At 44.4% G+C, this 17,143-nt stretch overlaps 1 protein-coding gene and 1 non-coding gene across 5 annotated transcripts in view; both read right to left on the bottom strand.

Annotated features, from left to right (window-relative positions):
- ZNF236 (zinc finger protein 236) overlaps positions 1-3,399 on the bottom strand; it is a 101,289-nt gene extending 97,890 nt beyond the window's left edge. Inside the window, exons 1-2 of one of the 4 annotated variants that reach the window (XM_027118784.1) lie at positions 2,046-2,596; positions 1,170-1,232 (exon numbers count right to left, since the gene is read on the bottom strand). In XM_027118784.1, the coding sequence (XP_026974585.1) occupies positions 1,170-1,232; positions 2,046-2,109 (127 nt within the window). In that variant the 5' untranslated portion in view covers positions 2,110-2,596. Of the gene's footprint in view, positions 1-1,169; positions 1,408-1,542; positions 2,597-3,087 lie in introns of those variants that run through there. The other 3 variants (XM_027118786.1, XM_027118787.1, XM_027118785.1) reach the window with 3 other exon arrangements.
- An 11,582-nt stretch (positions 3,400-14,981) lies between these two features.
- On the bottom strand, positions 14,982-15,085 carry LOC113626898 (U6 spliceosomal RNA). Its single transcript, XR_003435327.1, has one exon. It is a non-coding gene; the product is annotated as a U6 spliceosomal RNA (small nuclear RNA).
- Positions 15,086-17,143: the final 2,058 nt, after the last annotated feature.

Below are 17,143 nucleotides of genomic sequence, written 5' to 3'. Positions count from 1 at the left end.
AACTCCACTAGATACCTTATAATAACCTATAATGGAAAAGAATCTGGAAAAGAATATAGGCATATGTATAACGATCACTTTGCTAAGTTGCATTTAAAAAAAAAAGGAAATGTTTTTGAGCAGACCTCCTTCTCCTCATTTCTGGAGGTTTCAGTTTTGACATCATTTTCCTTGGGAAGCCTAGACCACCAGTGACTGTTACCTGCTGCCATAAACAGTGTTCCTGCCGTCAGAGGACACACACCGTCCTGAGACCCAAGGCAGAGACCTCGTCTCTCTTCTTAAACTCTGCACCCTCAGCCCCTAACACAGTGCCCACCTACGACAAGAAGTGCTTCAAAATGCTTGCTGAAGAAATGAATTAACCCACATGTAGGGCTTTATAGTTATGAGGGCAGAGCAATGCAATGGACCTTTTGGACTCAAAGGCAGATTCAAATCCAACTCTGACACTTACTAGCTGAGTAGACCTTCCATATCACTTAACCTCTCTGAGCCTCATTTCCCCTATAAAAATATAGGGGAAATATAGGTGTTGTGTAAAAATCCCCACCTCCTACCTTCCATGTTTTTCTTAGAATAAAATTCATAATGAGTGACACAGAAAAACAAGCAAAATAATTTCAGATTATGAGAAACATTAAAATCGTAATTAAAATCGTAAACTGTTAGAGCAACAGTCCCCAAACCTTTTGGTTTCAGAACCCCTTGATATTCTTAAACATCACGGAGGACCCCAAAGACCTTAACTTTCTACAGGTTATACCTATTGACAGCTGCCCTACTAGAAATTAAAACTGAGCAACTTTCCAAACGCTTATTCACTGAAAAATAAATCTAGTCCATGTTAACATAAATGCACATTTTTGTGTAAAACATACTCTCCAAAAACAAAATAAGAGGAGTTTTCAGTTTTGTACATCTTTTCAAGGTCTCCTTTAACAGAAGACAGGTGGATGCTCGTATCTGCTTCTGCTTTCTCTCTGTTGCAATACGTTGTTTTGAGTGAAATACATGAATATAGCGCTGCCTCACAGGGTTGGGTGTCGCCACCACGGCTCCTGCTGAAGAGTCAGCAGTTTCACCCTTAATGGCCTGTGTATGATTAGTGCAATTGTTAACCAAGTGAAAAAGCCCAACGGACTTAGTATCACTACAAGAATATTTACCTTGCAGATGCCTGAAACTGTCTCCAGAACTCCCAGGGGTCCATGAACCAACTCTGAGAACCACTGTGGTAGAGAATGACTGGTCTAAGGCAGGGAAAGCAACTTTCAGAAGGGTCTGAGGAAGGAGGCCTCTCTCGGGAAGCTGAAGCCCAGAATGAGCAAGGGGTGGCTTCTCAGAATAGGGAGCAGCAAAGGCCCTGAGGCAGAAACAAACGTGGCCTCGTCCAGGAACAAAGGACTGAGGGCAAGGAAAGAGAAAGGAGAGTCAGACGCAGGCCAGATCAGGCAGGGTCCTGCAAGGAGTGGGACTGTAAGTTAAAGGGATGAAGGATCCTCTGCAGAGTTCTAATCAGGGTGTGGCCACCTTATTTACATTTGAAAGAGATGCCTCAGGCTGACAGGTGATGGAGACCAGCAGAGACCAGTCAGAAGGCTCCCACAGAGGCCCGCCTCGCAGTCACACTGGAGAGGGAGGGAGTAGGGCCGACTGAAAACACGCCTCTGAGGGCGAAGCTACAAAATTATGAAACGCCTTGGGGAGGAAGGGAAAGAATTATTTTTCAGTTTGGGGCCTGAAAAAGCAGGTGAACGGTGATGCCATTTGGTCAGACGGGAAAGACTGGGGGAAGAAGAGGTCGCAGCCGTATTGCAATGTAAACTTCACATTCTTTCTCTACCCTAAGCCTTTTGCAAGTGACTAAGAACTGCAGGACACTGCACTTTATTTTTTTGCATAAATCATATTAACGAGAAAAAAATTAACACTGACCAAAATAAGGCCCGATCAGGGTGCGAGGCCTTTAAGACCTCCTTCCAGACACCATCAGCCACTAACGAGAACTCTAGCAGCCACTAGGCAACTACAAACGTGCACACCTGGACTGTTCTCCAGCGACACCTCTCCAGCGGAAACTCGCGGGCGCTGCAGCCCGGTTCCCATGCCCGTGAACTTCAGCAACTGCAGTAAGAGCACTGACAACGCCGCTAAGCTTACACCTAGCCTCTCCTCCTCTCTTCCCAAACGCCGCAGCGGCAAAATGGAACGGACGCAACGGCCTTCCTTTCCAGACACGACCTCTTTCTCTTCCGAAATCCGGAGCGCCCGCCCGCCTGGGTCCCGAGCCTCAGGGGAGGGTGACGCTGGGCCACCGAGCCCGGGGCCGGAAGACGGTGCACCTGGACACGAGCCCCGCACGGTCTCGGCCCCCGTGTCACCGCGGGGGGACCCGCTCCCGAGCCCCCCGCGGGCGTCCCCCCGGGGCCGTGGCAGCTCGCGGTCGGGCCGAGCCCGCCACCCCGGGGATGCACACCGGGCCGGCGCCTTCTCGTCAGAAAGGCCTCCCACGACCTGCGGCAGCCGGGCCGGGAGGGCGGCGGGCGGGGGAGCGGGAGGAAGGTGGCGGGCGGGGGAGCGGGAGGAAGGTGGCGGGCGGGGGAGCGGGAGGAAGGTGGCGGGCGGGGGAGCGGGAGGAAGGTGGCGGGCGGGGGAGCGGGAGGAAGACGCCGAGGACGGGGGAGGAGGACGGGGTGTGGAGGGGGGAGGAGGAACGGGGGGGGGGAGGAGAAGACAGAGTAGAGGAGAGAGAGGAGGAGGAGGGCGGCGGCGCGCGCCTCGCCCCCGGCCCCGCCGCCCGCCCGCGCGGCCCAGGAAAGTAGGCCCAGCCCGGCGGAGGGGCCGGCCGCGCCGCGCCGGTATCATTCCGCCCGCACCCTGCGACCCAGCAGTCGGGCGGCGGCGGCGGCGGTGGTGACGGTGGAGGCGGCGGAGCACCCACCCCGGCCCGGACCCGGCCCCCGGTCTCCAACCCCAGCCCGCTCCGCCGCCCCCGGCTCGGCCCGCTCCCGGCGCCCTCCGCACCGCATCGGGGGACTATATTCGCGCGGAGCGGCACAGCGCGGCCGGGCCGGGGCCGCTTACCGGTGTCGCCGCGCGCCTTGCTCTCCTTGGGCTTCGGGGGGCGGCCCCGCGGCATCGTCGGCGGCGGCGGCCCACCCCTCGGCCGCACACACACTCACACACATACACTCGGCGGAGCGCGCACGCGCGGGGACCGGACGCGGGGGCGCGGCGCGCACCCGGCCGAGCGGCGGAGGCGGGCGGAGCGGCTCAAGCGGACGCCGAGTCCCGGCCGAGCGCCCGCGGGCCTCACGGGGGGAAGGCGCCCAAGCGAGCGAACGGGAGAGCTCGAACCCCGCCAACTTCGGCGGGTTCCATGGCCCGGCGGGCCGTGTTCGGGGCGTTGAGGGCGGGCGCGCGGTGGGGGCTGGGAGCGGCGCCGTGCGCATGCGCGGTCGGCCGTTCGGGCCTGGGCGGACGGAGGGCGAGCGGCCGCGGTCACCTAGTGGCGGCGCCTCCCGAGGTGTTGGGCAGCCGAAGTCAACGCAGCCGGTAAGGCCGTCGGGAAAGTAAGTAGGAAAGGTGTCCTTGTAACGGGCCGAGGTGGTGAGAAGGAGCTTTCCAGGTGGAGTCAGGTAAAAGAAACAACCCAGCCACGGGTCCTTCCTGTGCCGCGTGCGTAGTCTGCGTCCTGTGTGTGTATATGCTCGTGTAATTCCAGGAAAACTGGGCGCTCCATCTCCCCGGGTTGCTTCCGGAAGGCCTTTGAGAGCATCCCTGTGAAAACCACAGGGGCAAAAAGGCTGGGAGCCTAAATTTACCCAAAACATCGACCTTGGACTGAGGAGGACCCACCCAGAAGTCACTTATGTTCCTATCCTCTGATGTAATGCATTAAAATTTACAATTTCAAATGTGTCCATCTGTTATTTTTGTTGTTGTTGCCCATACTGACTTAACCCAAAACCCGAACAGGAACATGACGGCAGAGTGTTAGGTGAGGTCAAACAAAGCCAAAAGAAAGTAGTCTAACATCGTCTTAGTATCCTCAGAAAAATTAATGCAAAGCCATAAATAATGACCACCAACTGCACGCAGGGTATTATGAGGGAATACAAAGGTTAACAAGACAATCTGTCCCCCCGAAAAACTTGGAACCATGGGGCAAGAAACACAAAACTAGTCAAAAATCCACAGAGAACTTTGAGAAGGACAAGGTTAATTATAGTTAGAAAAGTAAATACAAAAGACCCCTCTCTTAACTGAAACTTAGTAAGTGGTTGGGTGCTAACAGATGGTAAAGGGTTTTCTACCTGGAGGCAACAGGTGAAGAAGGAGGTAAAGTAGGAAAAACTAAAATGAGTCTTATCTGTTAGGGGTTTTATATACATCCAATTCCTGAAAAAACTAAACACGCTCAGGTTATTCAACCTCCCGACATCAGGCAGCCAGTGGATGGCAGATGGGATTTAGCAATGAACATTTCCTGTTCTTTAACTTCTTAGCATGTTTTAGTGCCTTACATAAAATACTTCTAATCCGTACAACATTCCTTCAAGGTACTCTTTTAGGAATGAGATTCAGAGAGGTTAAGGAATTTGCTTAAGGCTACATAGCCTGTAAGCAAATCCAAGACGCAAACCAAATCTGCTTACCTGTTAACCCCATGCTCCTAGTTGCATCACAGCAGAAGTCTACGTTAAGTTTAGACAAAATATGACAGGGGCTTCCCTGGTGGCGCAGTGGTTGAGAGTCCGCCTGCCGATGCAGGGGACACGGGTTCGTGCCCCGGTCCGGGAAGATCCCACATGCCGCGGAGCAGCTGGGCCCGTGAGCCATGGCCGCTGAGCCTGCGTGTCCGGAGCCTGTGCTCCGCAACGGGAGAGGCCACAGAGGCCACAGAGGCCACAGAGGTGAGAGGCCCGCGTACCGCAAAAAAAAAAAAAAATATATATATATATATATATATATATATATATATGACAGTACTACCATATGCATGTTAGGGCTGGAGTACCTTGTAAGGCTGAGAAAATGGAGACACATAATAATCCTTGGTCATTTATAAATCAGTTTGGATGATGGTGATGTGTTTGTGAATGTATACCCTATTTTGTTCTGAAAAAGATTTGAAGCAATTTATATCAGGGGAAAAGCATGAGGAAGTCAGGACAATGGAAACAATAGAAAAAGTGAGTCAGCACCCAAACTAATGAAATGCTTATAAAAAGCAAATAGGAAATCAAACTCCAGGTTTCTTAGCCCAAGCAGAAAAGTAGACATGATTAGCTACAAGATCCTCACTTAATCCATGAAAGAGAACTGCACCTCCATCACTGTACCCGCTGTGTAGTTCCGTAGGTTTCTTTCTTCATCATACATGTATACCTACACATATCTGCAGAGACGTTTTGACTTCTTCCCTTCTGGTTTGGATGACTTTTATTTCTTTTTCTCTTTTTTTCTGGCGAGGACTTTCCAGTGCAATGCTGAATAGAAGTGAGCGTGGGCACCCTTGTCTTGTACCTTGTACCTAGTCATAGTGGGAAAGCTTTGAACATTTCCCCACGAGTAAGATGTTAGCTGTGGTTCTGTCATATATGGCCTTTATTATGTTGAGGTACGTTCTTTCTCTACACAATTTGTTGCGAGTTTCTATCACGAAAGGATGTTGAATCTTGTGAAGTGCATTTTGTGCATCTGTTGAAATGAGCATATGATTTCTGTCTATTAATGTGGTATATCCCATGTGCTGTTCTTCGTTGCTTCCCAGGAATAATTCTGCTTGCTCGTGGTGTGTGAGCCTCTTACTGTGCTGCTGAAATCACTTTGTGGATATTTTATTGAAAATGTTTGCATCCATGTTTATGAGAGGTATTGGCCTATAGTTTTCTTTTTTTGCTGTGTCTTTATCTGGCTTCGGTATCAGGATAATTCTGATAAAAATGAGTTTGGGAGTGTTCTCTCTTCAGTTTTTGAAAGGGTTTGAGAAGGATTGGTGTTAATTCTGCTTTAAATGTTTGGTAGAATTTACTGGTGAAACCACCTAGTCTTGGGCTTTTCTTTGGTGGGAGCTTCTTGATTACTGTTTCAATCTCCTTACTCATTATCCAAATTTTCTGTTTCTTCATGATTCAGCCTTGGTAGGTTGTATATAGGTTGGTTTTCTATACTCTCCCTCCTGGGTGTGTCAGAGGGTTCCATGGAGGACTGCTCTTTTCCTCCTTTTCATTTCGAAGTTGATAACTATATCAGACATTTAAAAAGGGGGCATAAAACATATCCTCCCCAGAATCACCACACAGGGCACAGCTAGAAAACAGGACCAACACCGTGGAATCTCCATATGTGAGATGACTGAGAATGTCCTCCCCCTAGAGATACCTGCTCTCCTGATACTATAATAATCATCCCCTTGCCTTTACAGTTGTACAGTCTATTTAGATGTCTTTAAATAAACGAAGTATTCGTCAGTTGGCCCAGCTTTGGAACATTTTCTTAAAGTTCTTCCAAATTCTGCTTCCTTGCTCAATATTGTGTTTGTGAGATTCAATGATGCTGATGCATATAGCTGCAGTTCATTTATTTTCACTGTTGTATTACATTGTAAGACTATGCCATAGAGTATTCATTCAGTCCATGATGGACTTTGGGGTTATGTCAAGTTCTGTTTTGTTTTGTTTTTAATTTTTACTGGAGTAGAGTTTACAATGTTGTGTTAGTTTCAGGGATACAGCAAAGTGAATCAGTTATACATATATCCACTCTTTTTTAGATTCTTTTCCCATATAGGCCATTACAGAGTATTTGTAGAGTTCCCTGTGCTATACAGCAGGTTCTTATTAGTTATCTATTTTATATATAGTAGTGTGTATATGTCAGTCCCAATCTCCCAATTTATCCCTCCCCCCCATCCCCTGGTAACCATAAGTTTGTTATCTACATCTGTGACTCTACTTCTGCTTTGTAAATAAGTTCATTTGTGCCTTTTAGATTCCACATGTAACTGATATCATATGATATTTGTCTTTCTCTGTCTGACTTACTTCACTCAGTATGGCAATCTCTAGGTCCATCCATGTTGCTGCAAATGGCATTATTTTGCTCTTTTTTATGGCTGAGTAATATTCCATTGTATATATATATACCACATCTTCTTTATCCATTCCTCAGTTGATGAACATTTAGGTTGCTTCCGCGTCCTGGCTGTTGTAAATAGTGCTGCAGTGAACATTGGGGTGCATGTGTCTTTTTGAATTACGGTTTTCTCCAGGTATCTGCCCAGGAGTGGCATTGCTGGGTCATATGGTTTTGTTTGTAAATGAACATATGCTGCTATGAGTAGTCTTGTACTTGCCTTCTGGTGTTGATTTTTTAAATACAGTATGAAAAATATTTGTGCCTATTATTTTATTTTTTGCTTTCAATTTGTTCCATCATCTAAGTTTACTTTTCTCTACTTTCTTGCCTTCTTTTGGATTGACATTTTTTTCTCGTTCAACTTTTTCTCCTTTCTAATTTGAAAGTTATATGCTGTATTCTGTAAGGGAACCCTAGAAACTTCAAGATAATACTTATAAAAGTTGAATGTTAATAAATATATTTACCCTTCTCCTAATTTATATACCACTTAGTTCTGTGTTTTAATTCTACTTTTAAGCTTCAAAAGATATTATTATATTATTTTATTTAGTCTGATTTGTCTAAATATACCTCCATGTTCCAATTTTTTTGTCCTCCACATTCCTTGTATCTCTGACCTTCATCTGCTCTCTCTTTCCCTCTGTCTCATACACGTACTGTACAACTTCACTTAGTAAGCATGGCTAGTGCCAAACACTCTCATTTTTTGTTCACCTGAAAATTATTTTGCCCTCATTCTCTTTTTTTTGCGGTACGCGGGCCTCTCACTGCTGTGGCCTCTCCCGTTGCGGAGCACAGGCTCCGGACGCGCAGGCTCAGCGGCCATGGCTCACGGGCCCAGCCGCTCCGCGGCATGTGGGATCCTCCCAGACCGGGGCACGAACCCGCGTCCCCTGCATCGGCAGGCGGACTCTCAACCACTGCGCCACCAGGGAAGCCCTGCCCTCATTCTTAAAAGTACTTTTTATGGGTAAATAATTCTAGGTTGACAATCATTTTCTTTCAGTCCACTGACAGTGTTCCACTTTTTAGCTTGGCTTCTGTCATGGGTGATGAAGTCTCATCAGTCTTTGTTCTTTGGAGGTTATCATCGTCACTGGAAGTTGTTAAGGCCCCTCTCAGCTGTTCGTGTCATGCAGATTCATCACGGTATTCGTGTCATGCAGATTCATCACGGTATGCCTAAGTATGGATTCTTTTTATTTACACTTTCAAGAATTCATTTTAAACTATAAGTGAACTTTCTCTTTCTCCTGGAATCCCAACCAGATTCATGATAGGCCTTCCCATTTTATTTGCCATGTTTCTTAACTTTTCTTTCATATTTTCTGCCTCTCTTTCTCTCTGTAGTGCATTATGGATACTTTTTTAATATTTATTTTGCAGTTCACTGATTTTATCTTCTGCCATGTCTTCAGTTAAACCTATTCATTGAGTTTGATAATTCAGTTATCTTCTGTTGTATCTCTTGTAATTTGGTTCTTTTTCAAATCCATTTGGTAAATTTTTCCAGCTTTTTAATGAGAAAATTATCAAACCAACCTTTCAAAAAGCTGAAAGAATGAATAGTCAAATGAACACCTGTGTACTGACACCTAGATTCAAGCGTCTTACTATTTCTGCCATATTTGCTTTATCTATTTATTTTTTCTTTCTTTTTTCCAAACTATTTAAAATAAGTTGTAGACATCCCATTTTACCCCTAAATAGTTCAGCATGTATCTCCTAAGAACACTGGAATTTTCTTACATATCCACAATACCATTATTATACCTACAGAAATTACCAATAATCTCCTAAAATGGTTAATACCTAGTCGATATTCAGATGCTCCCAATTGGCCCTGAAGTTTGTTTTCCCAGTCAGGATCCAATAAGGGTTAATGTCTTTAAGTTTTTATTGTGCCTCATTTTATTTTTCACAGCTTTATTGAGATGTAATTTACAGAGAATAAACTGCACATACTAAAGAGTAAAGTTGAGTAAGTTGGACACATACAGCTGTGAAGCCATCAGCACAATCAAGCTGTGAATTATCCTATCACCCCTGAGACTTGCTTGTTCCCCTTTGTATTCCTTCCTTCCCCCTACTTCCTACTTATTTCCCTGGCACCCACTGATCTTCTTTTTGTCACTATAGATTAATTACATTTTCTAAAATTTTGTATAAATGGAATTCATACAATATTCTTTTTGTCTAACTTCTTTCACTCAGAATAATTGTTTTGAAATTTATCCATGTTGTTGCATGAATCAATAATTGATTACTTTTTATTGCTAAACATTATTTCCTTTTGTTTTGAGATATGATTGACATAAAACATTGTACTAGTTTCAGGTGTGCGATGTAATGATTTGATAATTGTAAATATTGTGAAATGATCACAATAAGTCTAGTTAACATCCATCACCACACACAGTTACAGTTTTTTCCTCATGCTGAGAACTTTTAAGATCTATTAGCAACTCTCAGATATACAATACAGTATTACTAACTATAGTTACCGTTAGTAACTATGGTTGCATTATATTCCTAGGACTTATTTATTTTATAAAAATACGGAACGCTTCACAAAACTGCAGTCGTCCCCGTGTAGGGACTATGCCTATCTCCTCTGTATCGTCCCATTTTTCGCGCTGTTGAAATAGCACAGAATAGCGTTTCGGTGTGTGGAGGGACCACGGCTTCTCTAACCACCCACCTTAGATGGCGGCTTAGATTGTTTGCACGTTTTGACTGTTATAAACAGGATCCGGACTAGGGTGAGAGAAGCAGGGCACCTTGTGTGCAAACTTAAGGAGGTGCTCGCTGTCAGGTTTGTGCAAATGTCCCACTTGCCTTGCCCTCATACCAGCCCTGATTGCAGATAAAACTGCTGTGAACATTTGTGTCAAGTCTCGGCATGGACATATACTTTTCATTTCTCTGGGGTAGATACCTAGGAGTGGCATGGCAGGGTGATACGGTAGTCGTATCTTTTTCTAGAAGCTACTAAACTGTTTTCCAAAGTGGTTGTACTGTCTTACATTTCTACCCACAATGCATGACCTTCCAGTTGGTTTACTTCCTCACCAGCACTTGGAATGGTCAGCCTTTTGAATTTTACTCTTTCTAGTGGGCGTGTAATGGTATCTCACTGTGGTTTTAATTTGCCTTTCTTTAATAACTAATTATGTTGAGCATCTTTCCATCTGCTGCTTTGCTGTCCGTGTATTGTCCTTGATGTATTTGTCTGTTCAAATCTTTTGCCCATTTTTAATTGGATTGTCATCTTATTATTAAATTGTAGAGTTTTTTTAATATTCCAAATATAATTTATTTGTCAGATATATGGTTTGCAATATTTTCTCCTAGTATGTGGCTTGCCTTTTTATTTCCATAAAGTGTTTTTTGAATAGCATAAGTTTTTATTTTTTTGAAGTCTAAACTACCAGTTGTTCCATGACTTTTATCATTTTTAAGAAACTTTGCCAAAGTCACTAAGATTTTCTGTGTTTTCTTCTGGAAGTTTTAGCTCTTACTTTTAGGTCTTTCTCCATCTTGAGTTAATTTTTGTATACGGTATGAGGTAAGGGTTGAGTTTTATTTTTTTTCCAATATACTATCCAGTTGTTCCAGCACCTTTTATTTAAAAGATTATCATTTCTCCATTGAAATGCCATGCCAACACTGTTTAAAATTAAATGATCATATAGGTATTGGTCTATTTTAAACTCTGTTCTGTTCTATTACTTTTTTGCCTGTTTTTTCTCCAGTGCTACACTGTCTTTAATACTGTAGCTTTATAGTAAGTCTTGAAACCTAGTAGTGTTAAGTTCTCTAAATTTGTTCTTTTGCAAAGTTGTTTTGCCTATTCTAAGTCATTTTGACATTTCCTGAATTTTAAAATCAGCTTGTCAATTTCTTTAAAAAAAAAATCTGAGTTTTTGAGTAGAATTACTTTGAATCCTTAGATTGATTTGGAGTAAATTCGCACCTTAACAATATTAAGTCCTCCAATCTATGACCACAGTATCTTTATTCAAGTCTTCTTTAATTTCTCTTTGCTACAATTTGTGGTTTTCAGTGATCAAGTCTTGCCCATCTTTTGTCAAATGTATTCCTCCCACTTCGTATTTTTGAGGTTTCATTAAATATATTGTTTATCTAGCTTCAACTTGATTGTTCAATTGATTTTTCAATATTGTCTCTTTATCCAGAAACCTTGTTAAACTCATTTATAAGTCAGTCTAGCTTTTTCTGTAGATTCCCAAGGTTTTTAAAATAAATGATTATGATTTCTACAAATTAAGTATTTTACTTATTTTCCAATATGGAGCCTTTTTTTCTTTTTCTTGCTTTGTTGCACTGGCTAGAACCTCTAATAATAGTTCTAGTACTAATGGATAGACACGATAACAGCAAATTTTTTTTTCCTCTTTCATATTAGAAAGAATTCAGTCTTTCCCCATTAATTATATTTTTGCTATTGGTTTTTTATAGTTGAGGACATTCCCTTCTTTCCCTAGATGGTGAGGGTTTCTATCACGAATGAATGTTTGATTTGCTAAAATTTTGTTAAGCACTTTCACATCTATGTTCATGAGTGTTATTAGTGTGTAGTTTTCCTTGTAATGTGTTTTTCTGGTCTTACTATCAGAGTAATACTGGTCTCACAGATTGCATTGTGAGGTATTCCTTCCTCTTGAATTTTACAGAAGAGTTTAGCATTAGCACAGTTTTCAAGTCATAGAAATAATGTTTAGGTTTTTTGATTTGTTGTTTGTTTCTCATCTGTCAAGAGTTAAATACCAGCAGCCAGTTTTCAAGTTAAAATGAAGATGCAAGCAAAACCATTGGGTATTAATTTGCCACCAGGCACATTCACACGTTTAATCTCTTTCAGTTGTCCCAGGAATAGAAGTGTAGACTCCCATTTTACAAAACTCTCTCAAAAGAGGTTAAATAACTTGCCTAAGGTCACACAGTAGGTCTTGGAGTTCAGATTGGAAAGCAGGTCTCTAGGTATCCAGAGCCCTGTGCTCTTTCCCATACCAGATGAGCAAATGAAAGTACATACCTCGCCGTTCGAGAAGCTGAGATCTGGGAGTGGGAATCTGAGTTCACTCCAGAGTTGCTTGAATTCACAGATTCCAAACTGAACTAGACTCTGAAATCTGCCTGAAGCTGAAACTGCCTGGAGTACTTTCAGAAGTAAACCGACTTAGTTTGGCACCTAAGAAAATTGAAATAATATGATAATAGAAATAATAACTTATGATAACTAAATAAAATGGTTACTAGGTATATAGTTTGGCACCTAAGAAAATTGAAATAACATGATAATAGAAATAATAACTTACGATAAGTAGATAAATAAAATGGTATAAGCTAGAACTGTAGTAACACCAATCAGCCTGTCTCACGACTTTCTCAAGAAGCACTCAGTAGCCCAAGAAAACAGGCACAGGCCCACACGGACGGGATGGCGTGAGCACAAAGCAAGAAAGCGACCGGGGGCAGGGGTTAGGGGTAAACTCGGGAGCCACCAAGAGCATGATTTCAAAAAGCACAGTCAGCTGATGTGCAGTAAGGGATGACATCATTCAAACACCACTCAAGTAAGGAAGCAAACGATGCGCGCAGGGGGAGAGTGTCTTGGATAATAAGGAAAGTGGATGTGGGTCCTGATCAGCATTGATGGGTGGAACAGCGGGAAAAATCAAGTTTGCCATCAGTGAGGAGACTCTAAGACACCAGAAGAAAGAACAATTGCTTTAAAACTTCCAACACATTTTCTCCCATAGATTCCTCAGAGTTGCTGACAGAAAACAGGTGTCAGGCTGTGTGAGCCCAGGAAAATCGCCTTACCTTTCCAGGTCTCGGGCCGTAAAATGAGAAAGCTGAACTAGTGTCTCTCTGAGGTCCCGAGCGATTTTAACTCTGTGACTGCTCTGTGCTTCAACCAAAAACCATCAAACACTATTTTTTTTCCCCAGGGAGAGTCTGTTGGATAACAGTTTAAAGTCAGTGGCCCTTGAGCAGGACACTTCCAGGGATCAGGGGTCGGGGTGTCCTGCTTGCCCACTGATCACAGGTGTGAGCGTTACTCTGGGCTGTAAGAAAAACGAAAATGTACTCATGATTCACTAGCAAACTCAGAGCCCAGCTTCACCATGTGGCTCAGTGGCAGCGCCTCCCTGGGAGGCCGGGCCCACAGAACCAGCCACGTTTAAAGGGAGGGCACATCCCACCCCATTTGCCCTGAGTCCTAAACACAGCCAGCCTCAGTGCCTGTAAATGTACGTATCTTTATGCATCTGTTTTCTCTTTGTATATTGTGATATGTATCTCGTTCATTCTCACTGCTGTAAACAGTTCTGTTATATTAACTATATTAAATTTTCTTATCTATTCTGTTGGTGAAATTTAGGCTATTTCTCTTTTTCTTATTATTACAAATAAAATTGCTCTGAACATTCTTATTCATGTGGACATAAGTATGCTGGGTTGTAGGAGTGGAGTTACTGAGATTTAAAATGATTTTCCAGTGTAATTGTAATAATCTACATTCTTACCACCAGTGTCTGAAAACACCCTCATCACCGTCTGGTATGACCAGACTTCTTAATTTTTGTCAACCTGTGGGGTCTTACTTGAGTTTTCCTAATTTCTAGTGAGGTTGAACTTTTCTTCCCTTGTTTTTCCTCTTCACTGATTTGCCTGTTTTTATTTTTGCCTATTTTAAGCATTAGGTTTATGTTTTTTACTATAAGATCTATAGTAATTCTTTAGATATTCTGAATACTAATATTTTATCAGATAAATGTGTTATAAACGTCTTTCTATTCTGTGGCCCATTTTGGTTTGTCATTTGAGAAATGCAAGTTTTAATTCTAACATAATTTCGTGGACCAGCGTTTTTCCCTATCGCAAGAAGAATCCAAGTTGTTCATCGTGATCCTTTCTAATTCCCCCGGAGACCCCTCCCCAGCCCCGAGCCTGTGTCCCCCGCGCTGCGGTGACCTGACCCAGGCGTCCCCGCTCTGGGCCCGCTGGTTGCCCTCCCTCTGTCGCATCCAGCGCGTCGTCCCCACCCCGCCCCCAGCCACACAGTCACACAATCGCTTTGATGCTGCCCGGTCTCTTAGCGCAGGGTGGGTCTCCCCCGCTAGGTTTTGGATTGTCGAATCCGCTTCCCCAGGCGGAGAGATCTGAGGGGAGGCAAGGCGCGTGAGGCTGGGGACCAGCCCGGGGTGGTCCGGGTGTGAACGCGCCACCCCGGGCTGGGGAGCCGGGGGCGAGGCCGAGTCTCAGCGGGTGAGCTGCAGGGTCTGGAGATTCATCACACAGGCAGAGGCGGCGTGGGGGGAGCAGGGAAAGGGACCCGGGCCCGGGACTGATGCAGGTGGAGCAGGCTCGCGCGCTCACCCAGCGCCCTGGCTGGTCACCATCACTTTCCACCCGCGCCGGGACCCAGAGGCTGCGACGTGCCGCCCGGGGCACCGGAGCTCCCCGCGCCCCCGCCAAGGTGGAGGCCGCCCTCGTGGAAACGGTGGGGCTGGGTTCCATCCCCAGGTGACTAGATCCAGGGATGACAGTGTACACACGGGAAGGGAAAGAAGGAAAAGACAGGAGCAGAATGGAGAAAATGAAGAAATGAGAGAAACAGAGTCGGGGAGGAGGAGCGCCACCTGGTGGCAGATCGCGCCGCCTGCACTCTCCCCGCCGCAGCGCAGACCCGGGCCGTTTACGATACAGGCCTGACCTCCAGCGCTGAAGCGGTCATTGGCACATACTGGACGCTTATAATAACGATATTCATTGAGCAACAACTCTGAGGAGTTTTTTTTTTTAATATGGAACACTTCAGGAATTTGCGTGTCATCCTTACTCAGGGGCCATGCTAATCTCTGTATCATTCCAATTTTAGTCTATGTGCTGCCGAGGTGAGCACCTGAGGGTTTTTTAAATTAATAGTTGATTTTTGAACAGTTTTACATTTTCAGAAAAATTGAGCATCTGGTACAGGGAGTTCCCACGTACCCTCCCCCCAGTATACACACTTTCTCCTATTAATAAGACCTTGCATTAGTATGTTACATTGGGTGCAGTTAATGAACCAATATTGACGCATTAGTATTAACCAAATTTCATAATTTAATGTTCATTTCTGTACAGTTCTATGGGTTGTAACAAATGTGTGTTATGCATCCACCATTACAGTACCACAGAGAACAGTTTCACTGCCCTCAAATTTCTCTGGGTTCTACCTAATCACCCTCTCCCCACCCGCCTTGAACCCCTGGCCGACACTGCTCTTTTTACTGTCTCTATATTGCCTTTTCCAGAATGTCATGTAGTCAGAATCATGCAGTACGTATCCTGTTCAGACTGGCTTCTTTGTGCATTTAAGATTCCTCCGTGTCTTTTCTGTGGCTTGATAGCTCATTTCTTTTTAGTGCTGAGTAACATTCCATTGTCTGGATGAACCATAGTTTACGTATCCATTCACCTACTGAAGGACATCTTGTTTGTTTCCAAGTTTTCACGACTATGAATAAAGCTGCTATAAACATCCATGCAGGTTTTTGTGTGAACGTACGTCTTCACCTCCTTTGGGTAAATACCAGGGAGTGTGCTTTCTGGAGCACATGATGAGACTATATTTAGTTTGATAAGGAGCCGCCAAACTGTCTTCCAAAGTGGCAGCACCCTTGGGCATCCCCACCAGCAATGAATGGAGTTCCTGTTGCTCCACAGCCTCGCCAGCATTTCGTGCTGTCAGTGTTCCGGATTGGTGTGTCCTGGTATCTCACTGCTGTTTTGATTTGCAATTTTCTAATGACATATGATTCAGAGCATCTTTTTATATGCTTACTTGCCATCTGCATACCTTCCCTCATGAGGTAACTATTCAGATCTTTGCCCATTTTTAAAATTGGGCTGTTTGGTTTCTTGGTGTTGAGTTTTAACTTTATTTTGGGTACCAGTTTTTTAATCAATATGTGTTGTGCAATATATTTTAATACATATGAAATACAGAGATATTTAAATAAAACATATTTGTTGGGGTGTTGCCTAAAATTATTTCCTATACCATCTGTTGTATGCATACAACATTTTGGGGTATATTATTTAAATCTCCCAATTAAAGTGAAATAGCAGCAATAACACAGAATCATTTCTGTGGACATATGATTAAAGCTAAACAACCCTCATAGTATCCGTGGATGCTCACGTCTCATAGGCTGCAGCCTCGGTTAGATGTCTCTACGTTCAAACAGATGGACTATTACGACCCATGGTGTAGGAGGCTTAACACACACCAACATTCATCCAGCACTGTCTGCCTGGGGAGCTCAACATGCAGACTTAAATTATATTTATTTCCTAGCTTTGTCATACCTCAGTCCATTCAGGCTGCTATAACAAAGTACCATAGGCTGCATGTCTCATAAACAGCAGACATTTATTTCTCATAGCTCCGGAGGCTGAAAGCCTGAGATCAGGTGAGAGCATGGTCGGGCTCTGGGGAAGCTCTCCTCTGAGTTGCAGACGGCCATCCTCTTGCTGTGTCCTCAGGTGACAGAAGGAGCGAGGGAGCTCTCTGGGGCCTCATTTACAAGGGCACTAATCCCACCACGAGGGCTCCACCTTCATGACCTAATCTCCTCCAACAGGCCTCACCTCCTAACACCATCACACAGGGGGTTGGGTTTCAACACATAAATTTTGGGGGGACACACATGTTCAGTCCATAACAATACCTTAACATACATAACATACATAATGTAAACAAAGAAGAACAGAGAGCTTTGTGCAATTCTGCAAGGTTAACCCACTACAGCTGCTGACCGACAGTATCCTCTGCCTCAGACGGAGGGAATGATGGTACCAGGATGCTCTGTGCTTGGACAAGCAGGCCCCTTAGACAGGCAGACGGAGGGAATGATGGTACCAGGATGCTCTGTGCTTGGACAAGCAGGCCCCTTAGACAGGCAGACGGAGGGAA

The sequence above is a fragment of the Aethalodelphis obliquidens genome, unplaced genomic scaffold (genome assembly GCF_003676395.1).
Source record: "Aethalodelphis obliquidens isolate GAN/ISIS:26980383/991018 unplaced genomic scaffold, ASM367639v1 scaffold19, whole genome shotgun sequence".
Lineage (NCBI taxonomy): Eukaryota > Metazoa > Chordata > Mammalia > Artiodactyla > Delphinidae > Aethalodelphis > Aethalodelphis obliquidens.
This window is presented reverse-complemented; position numbering and strand designations above follow the sequence as displayed.